The sequence below is a fragment of the Carassius auratus genome, unplaced genomic scaffold, assembly GCF_003368295.1.
Source record: "Carassius auratus strain Wakin unplaced genomic scaffold, ASM336829v1 scaf_tig00020859, whole genome shotgun sequence".
In the NCBI taxonomy this organism is placed as follows: domain Eukaryota; kingdom Metazoa; phylum Chordata; class Actinopteri; order Cypriniformes; family Cyprinidae; genus Carassius; species Carassius auratus.
In genome coordinates, this window is record NW_020525064.1 from 72,831 (window position 1) to 97,109 (window position 24,279).

The 24,279-nt window shown below is 38.3% G+C and overlaps 2 protein-coding genes across 2 annotated transcripts; both read left to right on the forward strand.

Moving 5' to 3' along the window:
• Positions 1–10,326: 10,326 nt before the first annotated feature.
• LOC113076634 (uncharacterized) lies at positions 10,327–11,714 on the forward strand. The gene is made up of 4 exons (XM_026249324.1): positions 10,327–10,513; positions 10,751–10,874; positions 11,106–11,340; positions 11,437–11,714. Exons 1-4 carry the CDS (start codon positions 10,328–10,330, stop codon positions 11,708–11,710), a joined length of 819 nt encoding a protein of 272 aa, XP_026105109.1. The 5' UTR covers position 10,327; the 3' UTR covers positions 11,711–11,714.
• LOC113076635 (uncharacterized) lies at positions 11,556–14,091 on the forward strand. Its single transcript, XM_026249325.1, has 8 exons — positions 11,556–11,714; positions 11,842–12,019; positions 12,135–12,211; positions 12,306–12,486; positions 12,752–13,000; positions 13,116–13,287; positions 13,370–13,518; positions 13,651–14,091. The coding sequence occupies exons 2-8, from the start codon at positions 11,854–11,856 to the stop codon at positions 13,818–13,820; spliced, it is 1,164 nt and encodes a 387-aa protein (XP_026105110.1). The 5' UTR covers positions 11,556–11,714; positions 11,842–11,853; the 3' UTR covers positions 13,821–14,091.
• The last annotated feature ends 10,188 nt before the right edge of the window (positions 14,092–24,279 follow it).

Genomic DNA, 24,279 nt, shown 5'->3' on the forward strand with positions numbered 1-24,279 from the left:
CATTTTAATTAATTAATTTATTGAATAATTTTCTTGTGTAAAAAGTAACATGCTAATTTGTTGTTTCTGTATTAGAAATACATTGTGATACTTTTACTGATTTAGGCTACTTAATGTAAATGCAGCTGTTCACTTGACTATTTATGACACAGTAGGTAAATTAAGTGTTTAAGCACTAGCCAGCAGTGGCAGCTTCCACTTAATGGAATTCTTTTTTGTGTGTTTGTGTGTTCAATATCTTATGAAAAAAAAAAAGGAACTTAAAGATTAATCAATTGCATCACTGTTTTGGCACCTACATGCAGCAAATGTATTATGCACAATTAAACTCTCAGTACATTACACAATACAGGGTGGCACACTGGAGTGCAACTTGCAACTTCTGAACAGATATCACATATTAGTGGCATCACCAAAACTAAACATCCACTAACAAAATCTAAACAAAAGCATGTATATACAAAAGAAGGCCTATCTGTAAATAACATTTGAAGGTATGTTACAACATATTAGGCTGCAACTTAACACACATACCATTCAGATAAAAGCACCAAACACCTGTTTACGTCTCGGTGTAAAAGAAATGAACTGTGCACACTTAGTTAAGAGGTCCAATTTGTCCTGATGGATGTGACACACTGCAACATGGTTCAGCCTCTGCTGTGTCATAGTTGTGCGTAACCAAGTCTTTTTTTCTCATCCTCAGAAGACGAGACTGGTACCACAAGGAGTAATGTGATCAGAGTTTCAACTTCAGTAAATAAGCCTCGCACCTCTACTGGCAAATCTTTGAGAATGTTTGTAGCCTCTCCACAGGAACTGTACATGTAATTATGTTTGAACATTGGTAGCTGGATTTCCAGCAGCTGGGCATTAATTTCTGGGTAGTCATGAACCACTGGATCAATCTTTCCAGAAAGCAAGGTGTTCTCCAGCTTTTGTAGGGTAAGAAGACCACCCTGCTGGAAACGTTCATTGAACTGCGTGTGAATGATGTCAAGTACCTTATAAAACTCAACTCTGTGGTATTCCATGGGAGTTTTAGGACAGAAACCACTCGTTTCTCCACTATAGCACTTGGGTGGTTGTCGAACTCTTGGCATTGTTATGGGTTCTAAGTCCAAAGAATTCACAACTGTAGATGCCCTCTCAAAAAGGTGTTGGAAGGCATCATCACTCCTCTTGTCATTGAGAGTAGACTGAACCTTACAAACAGCAGCCTGCATGCCCGAAACAGTCTGTGTTCTTCTCTGAAGAGACCTGTTGAGACACTCTAACTCTCCAATAACTGCTTGTGCCATCACAAGACCAAGTACAGTACTGCCTCTCATAAACTGCTGAAATAGACCATTAGCAGTGGCTGCAGTGGGAGAGTTAGTCCCTGCCATTTCCTCTAATGCAGTGAGGATAGAGTCATACTGTGTTAAAGCAGAATGGATGGCACCCTGTCTAACAGTCCACCTAGTTTCACAGAATGGTTTCAGGGCACTTGAGCTTCCGTGGTCAGATATCGCAATCTGATGAAACATCTGTTTGAATTTGCCAGACTGTCCACACAAAACTCCTAATTGATGAACCCAGTCAAGGGCATCTCGCACAACTATAGAAGCTGTGCATGCCTTCTGTGCTATCAAATTAAAACAGTGTGCTCCACAGTGCACATATAAAGCAAGTGGTTGTTTCTTCCTAATGTGAGCCTGTGTTCCAGAATATTCGCTGCACCATCATACGTCTGCCCACGCAGTGCTGATAATGGCAAATTTAGTCGGCAGATTACATCTAATGCTACATTTGCAAGAGATTCTCCTGTGGTCTCAGGCACTGAATACATCCCAATGAATTCCTCATGAGGATTTAAGTCATGATCCACATAATGGAGACATACAGATTCTTGTTCTTGACCTGATATGTCTTGTGTCCCATCAACAGTCAAGGCAAACTGTGTGACTGGGAGGCATCGAATAGTGTCAGCTATTCCTCTTATAATGTCTTTGCTCATTATGCCTAGCATTTCATTTTGAATGAGAGGACTAGTGTAATCCTGCTTGTGTGTCACTAACCACTTCTGAAAAGCAGGGTCATCTTCTGCCTTTTCTTTCAGATGTTGGGATAGATCACCCTTCTCTTCCACGTGACCTCGTAGAGCTAAACCTTGCCTAGCTAAGTATTTGATGGAGCCCAGCTAACACAGTTACGATGTGACGACGTAACTGGACCAGACCATATTCATTGCAGCGACATCCCAAATAACGTTCCAGTGACGTAACTTTGTGATTCCCATATCCGTCGTGGCGACGTTATAGTGGAACGTCGCTAAAACGTGATGAGTATGTCCTGACGACCAAACTGGCACGTTATGAGGACGTGACATTACAGGATCATATTGGTAATTCATATTTTCACCTCACCATTACCTTGAAATACATAAAGAACTAATAAACTCAATCCATCTCTGGTGCAAAAAATAAACCTTATGAAATCTAATTGTAATCTAATTATAGGGGATTCATAGTTAATACATTAATTACATACATGCAATGCAAACAAATACAAAAACATTACATTCTAATATAAAATATACAAAAACACACTGCATTCATTCACAAATCAATATTTATTCAGCTCTACTTTCTAAAAATACTAAGCCAAATCATTTTGAACATCGCACCTGTTCTTTAAACATGCAAAATGTTACTAAGTTATGAGCACAGAAAACTAAACACATCAATTCATAGATTACACAATATAAACAACAGAAAATGTTTGTCTTAAGGATGGGGAGATAGTTAATCATGTTATCAGTGAAAATTATAAATAATTATCAGTAAACTTATTGATACAACATAATTTAGTGCAACAAAAAATACATGATAAATAGATATGAAACAATTCAGCAGATACTGCACCGAGATACTGCACAAAGTAAAACTGTTTCGTGAGTTTCCTCTTCTTCAACATCCTTCTCTGAGCTGAAAAGGAGGTTCATCTTGTTAATGTTGCTCATGTATGTTCACAACCAGACAAAATCTGGAATCTTTATTTATGCTTTTCAAGAGAAGTCTCTTCTGCTCACCAAGGCTAGATTAATTTGTTCAAAAAATAATAATAATAATAATAATTTTATTTTTTATCTTTAATTTATTTATTTATTTTGTAAAAAAAAAAAAAACAGAAAGAAAGAAATAATAGTTTTCATACTCTTTTTTGAATATACTTAAACATATTTATTGAAATAATTATGAGGCAAAAGTAAGACTTCATTAAGACTTCAGTGTCACATGATCTTTTTCATATTCACTGATTTGCTGCTTTTTCATAAACATTGCTGATTATCGAAAATCAGTGCATTTACATGCATCTAATCGCATTATTGCAGCTATGATCAAGTGTACATCTGCTCATGACATACATGATGTGAATCACATCTGCAGTTAGCTTACTACGGTTGTTAGTTCCACTGAACTCTATTGGTAAAGAAGGAACTTGTGACCACAGTTGGTTTTAGGGAAGCGCACCCCATATTAGAAATGATGGGGAAGAAAACTTAGCATTTCTGGAAAGTTGAATTTTTTCAACTCATGGTTATTTTATAAACACAAAGTTCAAAACATTGAAAAAAAAAAGGTAATCTTTTGTAAAATTACAAAAGTCTTTTCTACCACTGCTATTCAACCCCCCCCCAGCCCCCCGAAAATAAATAAATAAATAAATAAATGTAACTGTAGTGTAGACAAAAAGTTTGGGCAGCACAACTGTTTTCAACACTGATAATAATCAGAAAAATTTTACAGACAATTTGGATAAGTCACGAATTGCAATAGTTATATAACTATAATCACAATGCTAAATTATATATATATATATAATTATAAATATATATTGAATTGGCACACAAGTATCGGGATAGTATTGAATCGGTAGATTAGCGTATCATCCCAGCCCTAGTTACTACAGTCAAAACAATGAAACTCTCTTCAAGAGCGCACAATAACTGATATTTAAAACTGTTGAAAGAAAGGGCTCAAAATATTGCACACATATAATACACAACATCAATATCTCTTCCTTTGGTGTTTTGAACATTTCTGTGAGTAATGCTACACGCTGTGACTCTGTGTTGCTTCAAGTGCATCATTCTGTGCACTGGTTGTGTTTACGTGCTGCGCGCTGTATAGGAGCCATACCCTTTCGTATTATAATACATTAGCACAATGAAAGATTCTTGTTCTGTCCCATCTACCACATGTAGCTGCCTTCATTACTGTGCTATACATTCAAAAGAAATGTATTTTACACACACACACACACATACATTACACACACACACACACACACACACATATATATATATATATATATATATATATATATATATATATAGATGGTTTCAACGGCATCAACATAAACAAACGTTAATGCGCGTGAGCGCTTTTGTGGACCTAACTTAACTTCCGGTAGACTCCAAATAGAATCAATAACAACAGTCAAGTCCATCTAGACTAGAGTAGATGTTTTTTTTATAACAAACAAAATATGTTTTCTGTGTGGATCAGGCGGACTTAATGAAAATCCAAATTCATCCTTTGCCAGCAGGAGATGTTTTAAAGCATAGACATAAAGCGCGAGAAATAGAGGTTTCCCCAGTAACAGCTGTAAACGAAGCAGAGCTGGTACGCTCATACGCTGCTATCAGGCATATAACATGCAAGTCTTCTTTCATAATTACAGCGATATAACGTAACAACAAAGCCTTTTTGAAAATCGATCAGTTTTAAAATTGTGGCGAGTCTCCAAAAATAAATAAATGTATGGGAAACACATCCCGCAGCACAACCACCTGAGCCCAACTTCAGTCTACTCATCACCTTGCCTTTAACTGTATTTGTAGAAGGCACTGCAGCCAGAACGATATACACAACACAGACTGGAAGTTAACTTAGGTCCAGGCGCGTGCGCCCGATGAAACTGTCTATATATATATATATATATATATATATATATATATATATATATATATATATATATATATATATTATATATATATATATATACAGTACAGACCAAAAGTTTGGAGACACCTTCTCATTCAAATAGTTTTGTTTATTTTCATGACTGTGAAAATTGTAGATTCACGCTTCAAACTATGAATTAACACATGTGGAATTATATATGGAATTATATACATAACAAAAAAGTGTGAAGCTGAAAATATGTCATATTCTAGGTTCTTCAAAGTAGCCATCTTTTGCTTTGATTACTGCTTTGCACACTCTTGGCATTCTTTTGATGAGCTTCAAGAGGTCGTCACCTGAAATGGTCTTCCAACAGTCTTGAAGGAGTTCCCCGAGAGATGCTTAGCACTTGTTGGCCCTTTTGCCTTCTGTCTGCAGTCCAGCTCACCCCTAAACCATCTGGATTGGGTTCAGGTCCGGTGACTGTGGAGGCCAGGTCATCTGGCGCAGCACCCCATCAATCTCCTTCTTGCTCAAATAGCCCTTGATGCCTTCAGTGTGACTCTACAATTTTCATAGTAATGAAAATAAAGAAAACTCTTTGAATGAGAAGGTGTGTCCAAACCTTTGGTCTTTACTGTAAAAAAAAAAAAAACAAAAAAAAATTGTATATATAATAATAATAATAATATATATATATATATATATATATATATATATATATATATATATATATATATATATATATATATATATATACATACATACACACACACACACACACTTTTGCACATCCTGTCATACCAGTGACTGGGTGTTACTGCAATAGACTTTGCAGCATTAAGGTTAACGATTAATCGATTATTTGATTGTTAATTTAAACGACGATCGATCATGGAAATGATTGAAAATTGACATCCCTACACAGAAGTATAGAAAATTCTACATTGATTTAAAACAAAATGCAAAAAACGACACTGATATCGGATCAGAATTACTGTCTCTTCTCATAGTGACAGCCAATCACATTAGTTTTCTGGTATTGCATGCACTCGATTGGCTTGCGTCTGCGCTTGGGTATTTGCATAAGATGTTCTGACTGGAGGACGGCTGCATTGGCACTTGAGAAGTCTTCAACTTCTATTTAGAATTAATTTCTAGAATTAATTTCACCATGCTTGACGTCACTTCATTTAAAAGTAAACGAGAGGCGTTGACGCCCCGTGTGATGGGGCGTTGTATGTCTGGATACCGCTGCACAAATCTTTCAACAACGAGAAATGTAGTTGCAGCACGGCCTTACATCCAGAACAGCAGAATGGTCAGGATGACCTGAAACACATAACCAACTGAAATCAATTTAAAAGTATTTAGTCTTGCCTGAGTGATGCTGAAACAACCAGGTTTAGTTTTTCACCCAGGAGAAACTGCTTCCATGAAGAATGATCTCTTGATCCTGGATCCTTGCTGCCATCCACGCAGAGATGATTTGGAGGATATGTGGTTGTGTCTAAAGGGTAATGAATCAATGTTACAAGAATACTGATAGCAGCACTATTGATCCTGTAGCTTAAGTAAATGTTTTCAGTACCGAACAAGTCAGGAACCAAATTAGTACCAGTTCTTGAAACCCATCTCTACTTGTAATAGTTGTCTTGTTGCTGCTGCCCAGACTGTCTCTTCCCCTGATGATAAATATATGTGTTCATTTTACAGCAATAAATAATACATTTAAATTACTAGGTGGTAACAAATATATTTCCTTATAAGGAACTCACTGAATCATTGACTCAACTGGTGGCAGTAAGGACCTGTTTTTATACAGTCTATGGTAAAGACCTAAAAAAAGTGAACAATTTGTTTACTTTTTGTGAAAGAAAGTATCAGATCAATTTGAGAATTAAACTAGCATTAAAAAGCATGCATGTGAAAAACACCATCAACACCAATAATGAACAGATGACAGAATTTACAAGCCTGCCACTTGAGGGAGAAAAGGGGAAATTATTAATCCCACATAACGTTACACTGAACATGATTTCGGCAGCCTCGGTCTAATTAACGTTAAACTTTATATTTAACGTTATATCGGATTATATTCAAGTTCACAGCATGGCTAGCATGAGCATCATCAAGCTCGAGCAGCAGGTATTCAAACAAACTAATTAACGTTACTACGGTTAAAAATTGAATAATTAGAAAGTGAATACTGTATAGTTTATAGTGTTACATTTCAAATAATTTAAAACAGGTAAGATTATATTCGATTTTAACAGTTAACGTTACCTTAGACCACCTCTGAGACTGCTTTTGAGCTAATTAACCAAACAAAGCATTTATTTATTAAATTAAATGAGAAAACCTACAAAAATACAAAACACTACTCCTCTTTGATGGCATTTAACGTTGTATCAGTTAAAATCTATGAATAAAAGTAGATTTATAGGACTTACCTTTCCTCCGTGTCCGTCTGCTGGAAGTTGACCGTTACAAAATGACGGGCACGCGCACGTCGCGCACTTCACTCAGAAAGTGACGTGCCCTGCTAGTTTAAGGTTTAAATCTTCATTTGTCCCGTTCTCTCTTTCATTAACAAACATTATCACCATTTGCTAAGTAAATTGTTTATTTTATTTTATTGTTCTTAAACTGATGGCATATATATATATATATATACATATATATTCTTATAAAATATATATATATATATATATAATATTTTTTTTGTATATTTTCTTTCCAAAGAATATGCTGTTCAAATGGTATCTTAATAATAATAATACATCTAGTGCAATAATATTAAAAGTTATCTGAAGACCAGCTGACCACGTCGCTACAACGTCCCCAATGGGACTAACTAGTGACGTCTTTTGAGTAGGTGCCCATGACGTTTCTGGGAAGTTAGCCAAGATTAAAAAAATGGAACTTTACCACGACGTCCTCACAACGTTGCCATACGTTGACTTTTTGCTAGTTCTGAGAACTTCTGGATAGCCTTTTTCCAATTTCTAAAGCCTACACTTACAAAGGCAGGGTCACACTTGCTTGCAAATGTTGACTGATTAAAAAAAACCTCGGCACAGTGAAAACATATGACCCCTTGTAAAGTTGCACTGTAATCAATCACCTTTATTTATGTAATGCAACCAAGGAAAAGTTGAAAAGACAACACACAGTTAGCTCGCTTCTGCACTACTATAAACTTAGGATCAGGTTGTGCAGGCTTTGTGCAGGTGATGATGTCTGAAACATCAAATCCCTCTCTGTCCCTGTTGTCTGTGTTCAACTGGTCCCTGACATGGGGTTCGATATCCTGTGTTTAAACAGGACATGAAAATGTGTTACTCTCTGAAATAACAATCCTATTAAATGAATGTATTGTACATATCAATAACACTATTCACAGCTAAATTATGTTGTGTTCTCACCTGCTCATTTGCCTGACTGCTGCCTTCATCATGTGACCCTCTGTGAGGAAGCCACAGGAACCAAATCACTTGCTTTACACAAATCCTCTCATTCAAAACAAAATACTATGCACAATGAGCAATGTCAAGATAAGTCAAGACTTTTTGAGAGGGCATCTACAGTTGTGAATTCTTTGGACTTAGAACCCATAACAATGCCAAGAGTTCGACAACCACCCAAGTGCTATAGTGGAGAATCGAGTGGTTTCTGTCCTAAAACTCCTATGGAATACTACAGAGTTGAGTTTTATAAGGTACTTGACATCATTCACACGCAGTTCACTGAACGTCAGTGTTCTGACAGTGTGTGTTCTCATGCAAAATTTTGTTTAAGGTCTCTTACCTGGTCATCTGTGCCTCCTGCGCTGCCTGTCTCTGTGCTCTCTCCCTTACTTTGGTCACCTGACCCTCTGTCACCTCCTCTCTCTGCTTCTACAAAATCTGTACCTCTTCTGTCACCTCCTTCTCTCTCTCTCTGGTCACCTGTCTCTCTCTTATCGCATCCTTGGCCATTTCCCTCTTCCTGATATAAAAATCTCAGTTAGTGTTCAAACGGTTTGAGAGAGGCGGTATATCCTAACCCTCACTAAAAAGTTGGAAAGCATTTTAAACACCTTTTGCCCACTTACTAGCAAATTACATTATGATTGGTTCCGAGCCCCACCTGTCCCCAATCACCGCAACAAAATGTTAATAATCTAGGCTTTAAGTTTAACTGTTAAAATGTATTTTATTAATATCACATTTGAAAAACTTAACATCAAATAACAGCATTCAAAACTTTTAAATAGAGAAAACGAAAGTGCAATTATATTATATTACAAAGTTTAAATAAGATAAAACCATATAAATAAGAAACAAATAAAATAAAAACTTCCTAAATGACCTTAGCCTACATAAACGACAAGTCAGTTTTTAGTTATATGTTAAGCTATCACATTTAACAGTTAATGCATTTGCAGGTCAAGACAAACATCCGCAATAGGCTGCACGGAGATAATCTTACAGCATGCATACGGATCTCAATAAATGGACCAGACATTTCGACTTTCCATATCAAGAGGCTCTGGAAATGTTCTTCCAGAAGCCCTGAAAGATACACTGCAGTGACAAAAGCTGCACATTTTGTGATTAAATTACATGTTTAGTTTAATTTTCAGTTCAAATAATTGTTCAGTTACACTGCTGCAATTAAAAGAAACAAATGAACACCATGACTCTTTAAGTGTTTGTGTCTGTCAATTTCCACAACCAACCAAACCCACCCACCCCTCCCAAAAGCTCTAAACCTAGGGGAAACACTGTATAGCTAACAAATTGGTGAAATTTTGAATAAAAAATGAAATAAAAGCAGATCATCAGTCATTCAGCGCTATTGTGGCTGCGGTGTGACCGAGCGGCAACCTCTCGCTCTCTCTCCTGAAGCCAATAAGGAAGTGACTAAAACTGCAATTCATCAACTGGCCACTTGAGGCTGGCTGCAGAAGAGAGTCAGTCCCATAGACTCCCCATGTTAAAGGGCACCTATTATGCAAAATTCACTTTTACATGGTGTTTGACCATACATGTGTGTTGGCAGTGTGTGAGCAAAACCACCCTAGCATGATAAAAATCCACCTAGTGTTTTTTTTACAATCTCAATAATTCATGAGCACTGTCTCAAAACGCCCTGTTCTAAGACTGCTCTCACTGTGACGTAGAATTGAGCTAAGCCCCACCGACGTGGTTTGATTGACAATCTGGTTTTGGCATAGAGCCCGCCCTCCGTGATCTGTACACCATCCTCCATTGTTTCAACGACAGCCGGTAATGTCTCCTAAGAAACATAAGTGTTCTGTTGTGGGATGTAATAATGAACATAGTAGTTTTCACTTACTTCCGACATCAGAGCCACTGAAAACGCAGTGGATGGATTTTATTTATGAAGGAAAGGCGCCACTCAAAATTCCAAAATACGTTTATGTTTGCGCGAATCATTTTTTGACTGACTGTTTTGAGAACGAGGGTCAATTCAAAGCAGGTCTTGCTTCAAAGTTAATCCTCAAGTCTGGATCGTTGCCTACTGTTCGCGATGCAACGTCACCTTCAGAAGAAGTAAGTGTATTTCATGTTTTTTTAGAAAATAGTCATTTAAGTCGATGTCAGCCAGTTCAATAACAAATGCGTCTAAAGTTGTTGTCGTCGTCGTAGAAAATCTGACTGTGTATATAATGTAAACCTTGTTTGTAAAGTGTGTATCCACACGTATATATTTTTTTAAAGATATTGTATTAAAAACCGTGTATGTTTTCTGTAAAGACAAGACATCAAAATTGCTATGTTTATACAAAGGCCAGCACATCGACACGAAGCTGTAGAACGAGGGATATTGGCGTGCAGACAGAAACATCGAAGCTATGCAGTGTTGGTACACAACTGTCAATGAGGACGCTTCAAACACACCACAGGAGTGTCTGTATGTTTATGTTTTTAACTATATTTATATTATATAGTATACAATATAATATTATATAATTGTAATAGCTAATTGTATTTTTATATGCACATTTCGAAATTCATTTTCTGTAAAGTTGCTTTAAAACAATGTATTGTGAAAAGTACTATACAAATAAATTTGAATTGAATTGAATAGCCACGACAGAGAAAGTGAATCTTTGCTGAAACTTTGCTGAATTATATATTCCAGGTGTCCAGACAGAGACAACATTGTCAAGTTTTGATGTTAGCACAAAATTAGTTTCTCATACAGCTGTTGCGTCTTCCACGCCCCTCAAGACTTCATCAAAAAGACCTTGTCTGGACCTTGAGGAAGATGAAGATATCCTGCAGGAATGCTCTTCAATACTAACATCACAAGAGACTGATGTCACATTTAATCCTGCAGAGGCAGACACATCAATAACAGAGCCAAAAGACTTGTCGTAAGTTTATATTATATTTTAGAATAATGTTTGTTTTAATTATAGCATATCTAATTTTTCTGTAGTGCTTATGTAAATTAATGTTTTTTTTTTCAGAGCTCAAGAATCCAGCCCTATTCAAAACATTTGTAAATATATTGTCTATGAGACCTGCATCATGGAACTGTTTGATGTGTGCCCGCTATGTCATAGAAGCTGTCATATAAGATCACAAAGGATTGGAACATTTCTACGTGTTGAACAACTCTGCCACCATTGTCAGTTCTCACGGAAATGGAACAGTCAGCCGATTTTGGGCAGTACTCCAGCTGGAAACCTTCTTCCTTTCTGCTGCTGTGTATCTCAGTGGTGCTTCATTTTTCACAATTGAAAAGGTATTTGTAAATGAAATAATCAATAGCTTTGCAGTTACATGAGACTAAAAATGTGTAATGTAAAAAAAAAATATGTTTATTCATTTATTAATTTACTGCTTACCAACTGTTCTCTATGTGTTGTCAGATATTTGCAGCTATGAAGTTACATCTTTTCAAGTACGACACCTTTCGTCGTCATGCACGAATGTGCATTGAGCCTGCTATTGTTTACAAATGGAGAAACTGGCAGGATGAGATGCTACAGCTGTTGGCTCAAAGGGAAAAGGTCATTGTTGGAGGAGATATGAGGGCTGACTCACCAGGTACATTGTGGGACACATTTACATTGTTTTTTTATAAAGAAAAAAATATATAGAATTTTATCTTATAGACAGGGCACATTGTGTAATAAGAGATTATGTATTTTTGTTTTTGAAGGGCACTCTGCCAAATATGGCAGTTACACAATGATGGACCTGGAGACAAACACCGTTGTTGATGTACAACTCGTCCAGGTAAATGAGCAGAAACCTTTGATTCAATGTCCTGGAAAACTTGAATATTTTATTTTAAACGCAAAAAAATAATTATATTTTAATCAATTTTCAGAGTAATGAAGTGGGAGGAAGTTACCACATGGAAAAGGAAGGTTTGAAGAGAGGTCTTGACTTTTTGGATGCTCATGGAGTGACTCTGGACTGCATTGTGACTGACCGACATCCGCAAATACAAAAATTCCTCAGGGAGCGCAATGTCAACCAATTCTATGATGTCTGGCACATAGAGAAAGGTAAATAACCTTACTACCATCATATCATTTTCTAAATTTTTACAGACTAATAATTGCACTGAAACTGTTTTAGCGGATCATTATGTGTTAGCGGATTATTTATATATATACTGTGTGTGTGTGTATGTGTATATATATATATATATATATATATATATATATATATATATATATATATAAAAAACACCACCATTACATTATATGTAATGACACATTGCTATACTTATTGTGTGTTGTCATGTTTGTATTTAATTGAAATCTCCAGGAATTGCAAAGCAGCTGGAAAAAGTGTGCAAGCTAAAGGGTTGTGAGAAAATACGTAAATGGTTGCATAGTATAAAAAACCACATCTATTGGACTGCTGCATCATCAAGCAGTGGACCTGAAAAAGTGGCTAAATGGATGTCTATGCTAAACCACATGCAAAATAAGCACACACATGAAGACAGCAATTTTCCAGCATGTCTACATGGAACAAGGAGAAGTCGAGACACAAAAAAGTGGCTAGCTGCTGGTATGTAGGCTAAAGAAGCAATAGTTACTTTTAAAAAATGTATACAGATCATATAGCTTGCCTTTTTTTATTTAAAATTACATATCATACTATAGTAACACTTCCAATAATTTAGGAACACTGCCATATCTCAAGTTGGAGAAAGTTCTCTCCAACAAGAGAATTGTGAAGGATGTTGCCAAGCTAAGTCCACACTATCAGACTTCTTCTATTGAGGTTTTCCACAGTGTAATACTACGGTTTACACCAAAAAATGTGGTTTTTCCATTTCTGGGAATGTTGTGCAGGTAATGTTATTGTTGTAAAAATACATTTACTTTTACATACACTGTAGACATTGAATGTTGAAAATGTATTTATTGCTTACAGACTATACCTGGCTGCACTACATTACAATGAGAATGCCGGGCGTCCTCAAGCCACGACAGCAGCTGGTCGACCGGTGTTCAAAGTGACCTTTCCAAAGGCCAAGAAGGGAGAATACCGGGTCAGAGAAGTAAAGACACAAGCAACATTCAGTATGTATAAAATGAGTTTACTTAACAAATTTACTACAAATGTACATATCTTTTTTGCATAATTTCTTACAAGCTATTAGAAAACTCAATATTTGACTAATTTAAAATAAAATAAAATGTTATATTGCACAGGATATGTGGATGACCTGCTGGACCTCATATTTGATAAAGTCTTTGTGGATCCTGCACCATATGTGGATGATGTTTTGAGGATACCAATACCACCAGCATTGTGCGCAGAGTATGACCGGCCAGAGAAGGAGGAGGCCATCTCTAGTAGGGTATCTCGGTTTAATCAATAGGTGGTCGAAAACCTACATAACTACCCTGGGCATCAGGAAACTCTCTTCGAATCCTCAGGACCACACAGGATGGAATCACAACTCGAACTTTTCGTCCAAGGAAACCCCAGCACCAGCTCACAAAACTCCGATAAGCTAAAAATCTGTAACGACTAAGGCACACACACACATAGCCACGTTCTCAAAACAGGGTTCAAGGATTTTTCTGTTTTTTTTTTTCTTTCAAATATCTATCATTTGTTGTCTGGAGTTGAAATATTTTATATTTAATTGATCATGGTTCAATTTTTTTTGGAGGAATGTCCTTTTATTAAAATTATTTAATTTCTAAACTTATTTGTACAGTTCAGTGTCTTTATACATAATGTTAATAAAAAAATGTATATGCAAGTTGTTGTGAAATTATTTAAAGCTATAATACGTTTTGTTTTCACTATAATTTCCTTATAACCCGGGAAAATATTAGACTAAAAATTAATTCATCAAAAATTCATAAAAACATTTGTAATATTTAGAAGAAATTGACATTTTTTCTTAAATGTGCTAATCATTAACACTCACTGTTGTACTCCACGAAGTCGCAGGGGACCATAGTCAGCCCTGTAAATGTTAAAAGCGTTTTGTAACGAAAACACATTTAAACAAACTGGATCCATTCCGGGATGGTCTACCATACATGATGGAGTGACTTCAAGTTGTTGCATCCGTCTTGTAACCTTTGATACAACAAATAGCGTATGACAGTTTTATGTCACTTATTATTTTTTGCAACAATTACAAATGTAAATAAATTAATACCTGTTCTATCTCCCTGCAGCATATATTTTCTGGTTCTGTAGCCATCTTCTCACATTTGCCACATAAACACCTGTACGACAAGTAATGTCAACATGACGCAATCGTTCCCTCGCATAAATATAATTTCGTTTGTACTTAGCAAACGTTATCACAGTATTTGTGTTTGTAGTTTAAAAAAATTGCGCGAACGTTATCACAGTGCGTGTTGCACATCCATAATTGCAAAGGGGACGCGATTAAAATATAAGTACATAAATGTATCAAACAACCATTCAGAGACGTCCTGCTCCATTCTCATTTGTGTTTCTTCTGCCGGAGTCTCTTCATCATCTGGGTCTGATTCTGGTTCAAACATATACGGCTGAATGCCATACAAAACAGCGGGTCTCCCACTCTCAGCCATTCTGCTTCTACCGATACCGATCGCTCATTGTAATAGGTGTGCCAGTTACGCCCTCATCCAAAGGCAGGGCGGGGATATGCAGCTCATTTATATTTAAGGTGGTACACACCAAAACAGCTCTTTTTAAAACAGGCCCCAAAAATGACATTTTCAAATGGTTATAATAAATTAACTGTGGGGTATTTTGTGCTGAAACTTCACAAATACATTCTGGGGACACCCAAGACCATTATTATATCTTGTAAAAAGGGGCATAATAGGTGCCCTTTAAAATGCCCAACTTAACAGCAGAAAAAAACATGTTTACAGCCTGGTTCAAAAAATTATTTTGGTCTATATTGCTAATTTTTTGCCCTTCATGACAACTGTGAGGGGGGTGAATTTTTTTATATCTCATCCGTTTAAATTATATTAAGCCTTAAAGTTCTGCATAATTAAGGGCGTGGCCACTTGAGTGACAGGTGGATTGCCGCTGCTGACAATGCCGTCGCGCTAGGTGGGCGTGGCTTCAGCAATCAGCTCCCGCCTTTATGCCCATTTTCGATTATTCGGGAGAGTCGCGCGGTGACGCGCTGCCAAGATGGCGACGGCCCGCTCTACACACTTTAGGCTTCAAAACCGCTATTGAGGAGTCTATGGGTGACGTCACGGACACTACATCCATATTTTTTTTACAGTCTATGGGTGTGACAAGCAATGAATGACGCGTCTCCATGGGAACCATAAAGTGATACTACGATCAATAACGGTCGCCTTGAAAAACTTTAAAACTTACGTGTGAAAAGGTAAGGCTTACATTTAAATGTGTCTTTGTTTTGTTTTGTTTTGAGTGTATGGTCAATAAATAAAGGAATTAAAAAGATGGGCACAAAACCTGTTTGTCGCTCCCCATTTGTCATGTCTCTATTCCCCACCAGTGGGCCGGCAGCCCACACTTTGAGAAACGCTGAGCTAATTTAACAGCTAACTTAGCAATAGCGGTACCTCCGTTTGGTCAGGATTTTTAATTTTTTTGGCTGGTGTCAACCAACAATGAAAAATTGTGGTCTGGCTGCCTTTCAGTGTCCTTTTTATCTTTCCGTGAAATTCAAACCATTCATCCCAGGGACTGCGCAAAATAGTGAACAACCAGTGTTGCCAGATCTCGTGAGACAAATAAGCAACCAGGCCAGTGAAAACATGCCCAAAACAAGCGACTTTTTCTACGGAAGGTTTGCAAGGATCTACCTTTGTTATGGAGAAGTACCCCTTCCAGCTTTCACCAATGTCCAACCACTTATTCTTATCGGTGCAGACTATCCACACCTGATAAACCCAATCGATCAGGTGTATTTTGGGCCTCCTAAATCTCCAGCAGCAATCCAGACCAGGTTAGGCTGGGTACTTCAAGGCCCAATACCGATTCCTAACACCGATGAGATGCAGTGTCTTTTTACCGCCGCTAATCCATTAGAAGAACTTCGCCACGATGTGGAGAAATTATGGAAGGTAGACATCCTTCCTTTCCAGAATGAAAAGGTTGTAACAGTGTCATGAACTGTACAAGGTTTTAAATGGGTGTAGTTTTCTTCCTCACCACAAGGGGGTCATAGTGTGCTCCATGGGTGCTATAAAAGCTGAGGAAGTAGTAGAGTGAGACAGAGGACAGCATGGTGTGCCTTGTGTTACTTCTCTGTACTGGGAGATCATCCTTATTGAGAAACTTGGTTGTTTGCTGCTCAATTGTAAGTAATGCTTGATTGCAACTACTAAATGGTTTTCTGTATAATTTTGATGTTCATGCTTCTATGTATATGTGTCAAATATAGTTCTGAGGCAACAGTAATTGGAGGTTGTCAATCACAAAACTTAAGAATAGGATTTCCCTGAATGTTTGTATTTTTTTTTCTGTAGAAGGATTTTGGTTATGGGCTTCCTTTTCCTTATACCTCAACTCATGCTATGGGAATAATGTGGAGGTGCTATCATTGAAGAAGAGACTGATGTACCTGGGCCTATGGGACACTTCATGTTATGTGTCTGGACTTTATCACAACAATCAGTATTCTTTACAATTATAAGGGTTTCTGTGGTTTATTTTACCCTGGGTTAATGTTTGATTTCTACTACTGTTGTTTTATTTCATTTGTGTTTTTGTTTTGTTTTTTGGTCATTGATTGTATTGATTTGATTTGAGAACGGTTACCATTTAATACGGGTTATTTGTGTATGGTAGCAATGGAAATCTATGTAGTATAGAACTGTATTGACAAGTGTTACGACCCTTTAGTTGTCTAAGATAGGAAGTAACATTGAGAATATTGCTTGGGAGTGAGCAGTAGAAAAGATCAGGTCAAACACAATTGCAGTTCACGTGATTTATTATTACTGAAAACCGAAGCCATTAAAATGGCGTGTGTACTATTTACAGTGTTAAATAAAGAGAAGAAAAAGATAAACAACAAGACCCAATGGGGATCAACGAACAAAGGTGGCGCCAAATTAAAGAAAGGAATAAAACAAAACAGTCCGTAAACTAAATTCCCAAACCCTCTAAACTAACTAACCAAAACAAAATGCGAAAATGAAACCCGAAATCTTCAGCGCGTCCGGCGCCCAGACTAAACTATGCTAACTGATAAACAAAAAAACAAAAGTGGCACTCACCGCTTACCTAATGTTTCTAACATTCGTAGCTACGGGCGATATGTAGGTCGCACGACATGCTTCCCTGTTCCTTGTCCCCAAAAGGATAAAGTGAACAGTAACTCATAACAGCCCTTGCCTTAGGGTTATCATCAAGAACGAAAATGCTAGAATCACGAATACAAATCATATACAAAGGCGAAACAAAAGTTCACAACAAACTCAAAACTCCAAAACCACACACACTGAGCTCCTGATCAGAGTGAACTGGGAGGCTTTTAAATCAGCAGGGCAGCAGTTGATTGGCTGTCAGTTGATTAATGTCACTGATTAAGATTGGCAGTCGCCTCTTCCAATCAGCGGAGACCTGGCAGAAATGATAGGTGGAGAACAGAAATAGACACAAGAAAAAAAAACAAACGCAGCACGTAACAACAAGTGTTGGTTTTGGGTATGTTATGTTTGAATGAAAACAAGAACTTAATTGGCAAACATGTTTGAGAGAAATCTTTATTGATGTAGCTGAGTGTAATATGAAGAAATACAGTTGATCCCTCCTTCTAAAAATTGTATAGCTGTTTTTTTTGTTTGAGAGATAGAGAATCAGTTATAGATGGCGCCCGAACAGGGACAAATCTGTATTCATTCTTAATTACTCTGGTATGCAGAATAAGAAATGGAAGACTTAACTCCTGGTGAGAAGGATGAGAGCGTGCCCAATCCTGATTTTACAGCTGGCCCATTTGTGACACGTAGAGAACCTGTTAAAGAACTCATAAATACATTGAGTGAGCTGTATATTAATTCTGAAGAGGACGATTCCATTGCAGATCCAGATCCACCACCTCATTCTACAACACCTCTACTACCTGATGAAAGGGAGGAAGCTGACTTGAACTTGTCCCTACAGGCAGTAATAGAGGAGTTAAAAGGACGGGTTGTCAGCCTGGAGAAGTGCAGTGCAGATTGTATTCAGAAGGTGAGCCAGTGCTGTTCACAAGCAGATCTTGATGTTCAGTGTAGATCCCTGGAGGAAAAGTTGGCCTATCACATCGACAGAGAGTGTGACAGAGTTAAACAAATCGTAGAACTGAGTATACAAGACTTGGGGAAGTCTATGGTCGACTGTCTAAAAAGGAGAGATCTACAGATTGATAACAAGCTAAGGTCGTGGGTACCAGTAACATCAACTCCAGTATCTATATCTGCTCCTGAGCAGTATTCGACCATAACACGTCCAGGTGTGAGGAAGACCCATGCCATTCCATCATCTCAGCATTTATTAGCCAACACTGAAACTGTACCTGCACCCACGTATCTTCCCCCTGTTAAAGTAGAGTTTCCCCATTTTGGAAGTGAGGGAGAGACTGATCCGGTGTCTTTTGTCGAGCGGTGTGAAGAATATTTGGCCATTCGACCCTTGAGTGACTCTGAAATTCTCGCTGCTCTTACTTCAGTATTGAAGGGTACGGCAAAAGATTGGTGGTTAGCAGAGAAAAGAACTGTATTGACATGGAATCAGTTTAAAGAAATATTTCTTCGCTCATTTTTAAATGACGATTATGAAGCTGAAGCTGAAAGAAGGCTGCTGGAGAGGAAACAGGGGTCTAAAGAGAGTATACGTGACTTTGCATTCCATTACAGGGCATTGTGCCTAAGATGGAAGAAGGACATGCCAGAGAGAGAAATGGTACAAGCCATATTAAGAAATCGTAATCCTCGTCTTGCCAGCTTGTTACGTGGAACAGTGAGAGATGTTAGTGAATTGGTCAGGATAGGGACCCAAATTGAGAAAGATTTTGAAGAATCCAAACGATATTGGAGCCAGGCTAATTCTGAGTTGCAGAAGAAAAAGACTCCTAATGACCGAGACCCTGTCCATAAATTGACCCATGCTAACACTCGTGTAGTTCAGTCTGTTTCAATTCCAAGTCAGTCTGAATTGAAAATGGTGACTTTGCCTGAAAATATCGACCTCTTAGTAATATGGGTAATGGTAGATACTGGGAGCACCCTGTCTCTAATTCAAGAGTCCTGCTGGAATCAGCTTAAAGGACAGGAGCAGTGGAACCCAAGCAAAGGACAGACATTCATGTTAGCCAATGGGCAAATGCATTCTTCCATAGGCATGTCAAACTGGGAATGTGAGCTGCAAGGACAAAAGCTAAAGTTAATGTTGTATGTGTTAAGAGATTCAGATCTGACAGTACCAATAATTCTGGGAATGGATTTCTTAACTTCAGCTGGGATTATGCTGGATTTCCGGAGGGCCCAGTATGGCATAATATCTCAAGAGGAAAACGAGAGCGAGAAGTTTCCCCTTTTGCCAGCCAAATCTCTTTCCGACTCCTTGGTGTCCTTTTACCTGGCTTTGTCTAATGAAGAAGTAACATCAAAAGTCCCAAGGGATGTTCAACAGCTAGCTCTCCAAGCAGATACCACCTCAGAGTTCCAGAATCACTTAGAGAAGTTGATGAGTGAATGGCCTATGGTTTGCACAAATGTGGTAGGACACTCTTCTGTAATCAAGCACTGCATCAACACTATAGATGAAATTCCTATCCGTAGGAGAGCCTACCGTGTATCTATGGAGAAACAACGATTCATTGACAAATAGATAAAGGAGATGTTAGTCAATAATATAATTCGACCTTCCAACTCCCCATGGGCTTCTCCTGTTGTTATTGTTCCCAAGAAGGATGGTGGATCTAGGTTTTGTGTAGATTTTCGTGGATTGAACTCAAAAACTCATTTGGATGCTTATCCGATGCCCCAAATCCAGGACATTGTGGGATCTTTACATGGAGCAAGAATATTCAGTACATTAGATCTGAAAAGTGGATACTGGCAGGTGGAGCTGGAGCCAGAAAGTATACGTAAAACTGCTTTTGTGACATCTTCAGGGCTATTTGAGTTTTTACGTCTACCTTTTGGCCTCAAAAATGCTGCAGCCTCCTTTCAGCGTTTAATGGAATGTGCACTGCGCAAAATCAAGGGAAAGTGCTGTTTTGTATATATAGATGATATTGTGGTATACTCAAAGGATGAGAATGAACACCTGCTACACCTCGGACAAGTATTCCGCTGCCTCCATCAAGCTGGTCTGACGTTAAACCTTAAAAAGTGTAACCTGATGAAAAAGTCTCTTACTTTTCTGGGCCATGTGATCTCAGGCGAAGGCATTAAGACTGATCCTGCTAAGATCGTATCAGTAAGTCAGTTTCCTGTGCCTCAGTCTCTGAAGGATGTGCAACGGTTTTTAGGACTTGCTGGGTGGTATCATCGATTTGTACCCCGATTTTCAGAAAAAGCGGCCCCTCTACATGCTTTAAAAAGGAAGGGAGCCACTTGGGCTTGGACAGAATCTTGTCAAGAGGCATTTGAAATAATTAAGAATGATCTAACTCAAACCCCTGTCCTGATTTCCCCAGACTTTACCAAGCAATTTAAGGTCCAGACAGATGCCAGTGAGAAAGGGCTGGGAGCAGTTTTGACTCAGGACATAGAAGGAGAGGAACACGTTATAGCTTATGCTTCTTGCTTACTTCAGGGGGCTGAAAGAGCATACTCTGTATCTGAGAAAGAGTGCTGTGCTGTTTTGTGGGCTGTGGAGAAGTGGCGACCCTACTTGGAAGGTAGACCATTTGAAGTTATAACTGATCACGCAGCGTTGACTTGGGTTTTTAATCACCCCAAACCATCATCAAGATTGACCCGTTGGGCTATACGGCTGCAGGAGTTCGAATTTACAGTTCGATATCGCAAAGGTCAATGCAATGTGGTCCCGGATACATTATCCCGAAGTCTGGAAGATAAAGCGATGGTGAACATGGTACGGCAGGTGAGGTCTGCAAGTTCACTAGTAACACCCTCAAGTCTACCTGTGGATTGGGAGGAAATTGCCAAAGCGCAGCAAGAGGATACTGAAATAAAGGAACTAGTTGATAAGACATGCACTCAAGCAGATATCGATCCATTAAGAATCCATTATGTGGTAAAGAATGGCTTTTTATTCCGCAGTGTCCCTGATGGACAGAAAGGTCAGAAATTTCAGTTGGTGGTACCAGAATGTTTACGTGAAGACTTCTTGAAATACGCCCATGACAGTCCTTTGAGTGGTCACTTTGGTCGGCTCAAAACCCTTTTGAGATTGTTGGATATGGTGTATTGGCCCAGTTTACGCTCGGATGTTTGGAAGCACTGTAAAGAGTGTCAAGTGTGCCAAATGTATAAACCCTCTATATCCAAGTTGTCTGGTTACTTGCAGAACACCCCAGTGGTGGAGCCAGGATATATGCTTGGAGTTGACCTGATGGGACCATTTCCTAAAAGTCCAAGGCAAAACGAGTATCTTTTGGTGGTAGTAGACTACTGCTCAAAATGGGTTGAGTTGTTTCCTCTTCGTGTAGCTAAAGCGCCACAAATAGCTCATATCCTGGTAAATGAGATTTTTACTCGATGGGGTACTCCACTCTATTTGGTTTCTGATAGAGGAGCACAGTTTACCTCGCACCTCTTGAATTTAGTATGCAAGCAATGGGGGGTAACCCAAAAACTTACCACTGCCAGTCATCCTCAAACTAATCTCACAGAGCGCATTAACCGTACGCTTAAAACTATGATAGCCTCTTACGTAAATGAACATCATCGTCATTGGGATCGATGGTTTGCGGAATTCCGATTTGCCATTAATACAGCCTGGCAAGAAAGCACTAGATTTACACCTGCCGAAATCGCTTTAGGGCGAAAACTGAAAGGACCAGTAGAGCGAGCCCTGTCAAGTCCACCTGACCCCAGTAACCCTGCTTATGCAGTACTGGAACGGTATGAGAACCTACTGAAGTCGGTGAGAGAGAATGTGGAGCAAGCTCAAAGGAAGCAAAGGCATTATTATAACCTTCGGAGAAAACCTGCTAAGTATCAAGTTGGGGAGCTGGTATGGGTGCGCACTCATCCCTTGTCACGGGCCAGTGAAGGTTTCATGTCAAAACTAGCTGCCAAGTGGAAAGGTCCAGCCAAAATTCTAAAGTGTTTGGGTCCAGTTAATTGTTCTGTTGCATTCTTGGATTACCCTGACCATCCAGACACGTTTCATGTAGAGAATCTGAAGCCTTTCCATGGTTATGTTAAGCCTTCCAATGAGGGGAAGGGTATGTAACAGTGTCATGAACTGTACAAGGTTTTAAATGGGTGTAGTTTTCTTCCTCACCACAAGGGGGTCATAGTGTGCTCCATGGGTGCTATAAAAGCTGAGGAAGTAGTAGAGTGAGACAGAGGACAGCATGGTGTGCCTTGTGTTACTTCTCTGTACTGGGAGATCATCCTTATTGAGAAACTTGGTTGTTTGCTGCTCAATTGTAAGTAATGCTTGATTGCAACTACTAAATGGTTTTCTGTATAATTTTGATGTTCATGCTTCTATGTATATGTGTCAAATATAGTTCTGAGGCAACAGTAATTGGAGGTTGTCAATCACAAAACTTAAGAATAGGATTTCCCTGAATGTTTGTATTTTTTTTTTTCTGTAGAATGATTTTGGTTATGGGCTTCCTTTTCCTTATACCTCAACTCATGCTATGGGAATAATGTGGAGGTGCTATCATTGAAGAAGAGACTGATGTACCTGGGCCTATGGGACACTTCATGTTATGTGTCTGGACTTTATCACAACAATCAGTATTCTTTACAATTATAAGGGTTTCTGTGGTTTATTTTACCTTGGGTTAATGTTTGATTTCTACTACTGTTGTTTTATTTCATTTGTGTTTTTGTTTTGTTTTTTGGTCATTGATTGTATTGATTTGATTTGAGAATGGTTACCATTTAATACGGGTTATTTGTGTATGGTAGCAATGGAAATCTATGTAGTATAGAACTGTATTGACAAGTGTTGGTTTTGGATATGTTATGTTTGAATGAAAACAAGAACTTAATTGGCAAACATGTTTGAGAGAAATCTTTATTGATGTAGCTGAGTGTAATATGAAGAAATACAGTTGATCCCTCCTTCTAAAAATTGTATAGCTGTTTTTTTTGTTTGAGAGATAGAGAATCAGTTATAAGGTCATTATTAGGTCCAAGCAGGACCAAGGAGCTATGGACTTGTTGGCCTCCAAGTCAAAAATAGTTGATGTGGATGGTGTGAAAAGGTATGCCACTCCATTATTGCGTGTTGCTTCCGCCATAAAGTTACGAGCCTCACCAAATGCAGTCATGTCTTCTCTTTGATGTATCGAGCGTCGCCTTCAGAGAGATCCCACAACTGCTGCTGTGTATGACCAAGAAATTGCGAAGTTGGAGAAATTTGGATATGTTTCCAAAGTGGAACCATCTCATGACTCATCAAAGGATCCATGGTATATTCCTCATCATATTGTGGAACATAATGGGAAGAAAAGAATAGTTTTCAATTGCTCCTATCAATATAAAGGTGTTTCATTTAACTGTCAACTTCTTCCTGGTCCACAATTGGGCCCTTCTTTGGTGTCTTACTCCGGTTTCCTCAATTCCCAGTGGCAATTAGTGGGGACATCAAATCTATGTTCCACCAAGTTAGGTTATTACCAGAAGACCGTTCTCTTCTACGCTTCCTGTGGCGCAACATGCAGAGGTCAAACCCACCTGACATCTACG

Excerpts from the sequence above, each read along its gene's own strand:
- LOC113076634 (XM_026249324.1), top strand. The coding sequence starts at position 10,328 with ATGGATTTTATTTATGAAGGAAAGGCGCCACTCAAAATTCCAAAATAC. Across the intron at positions 10,514-10,750 it reads CAACGTCACCTTCAGAAGAA|GCCAGCACATCGACACGAAG; the intron begins GTAAGTGTATTT and ends GTTTATACAAAG. Across the intron at positions 11,341-11,436 it reads ACAGAGCCAAAAGACTTGTC|AGCTCAAGAATCCAGCCCTA; the intron begins GTAAGTTTATAT and ends TTTTTTTTTCAG.
- LOC113076635 (XM_026249325.1), top strand. The coding sequence starts at position 11,854 with ATGAAGTTACATCTTTTCAAGTACGACACCTTTCGTCGTCATGCACGA. Across the intron at positions 12,020-12,134 it reads TATGAGGGCTGACTCACCAG|GGCACTCTGCCAAATATGGC; the intron begins GTACATTGTGGG and ends TTGTTTTTGAAG. Across the intron at positions 12,212-12,305 it reads TTGATGTACAACTCGTCCAG|AGTAATGAAGTGGGAGGAAG; the intron begins GTAAATGAGCAG and ends ATCAATTTTCAG.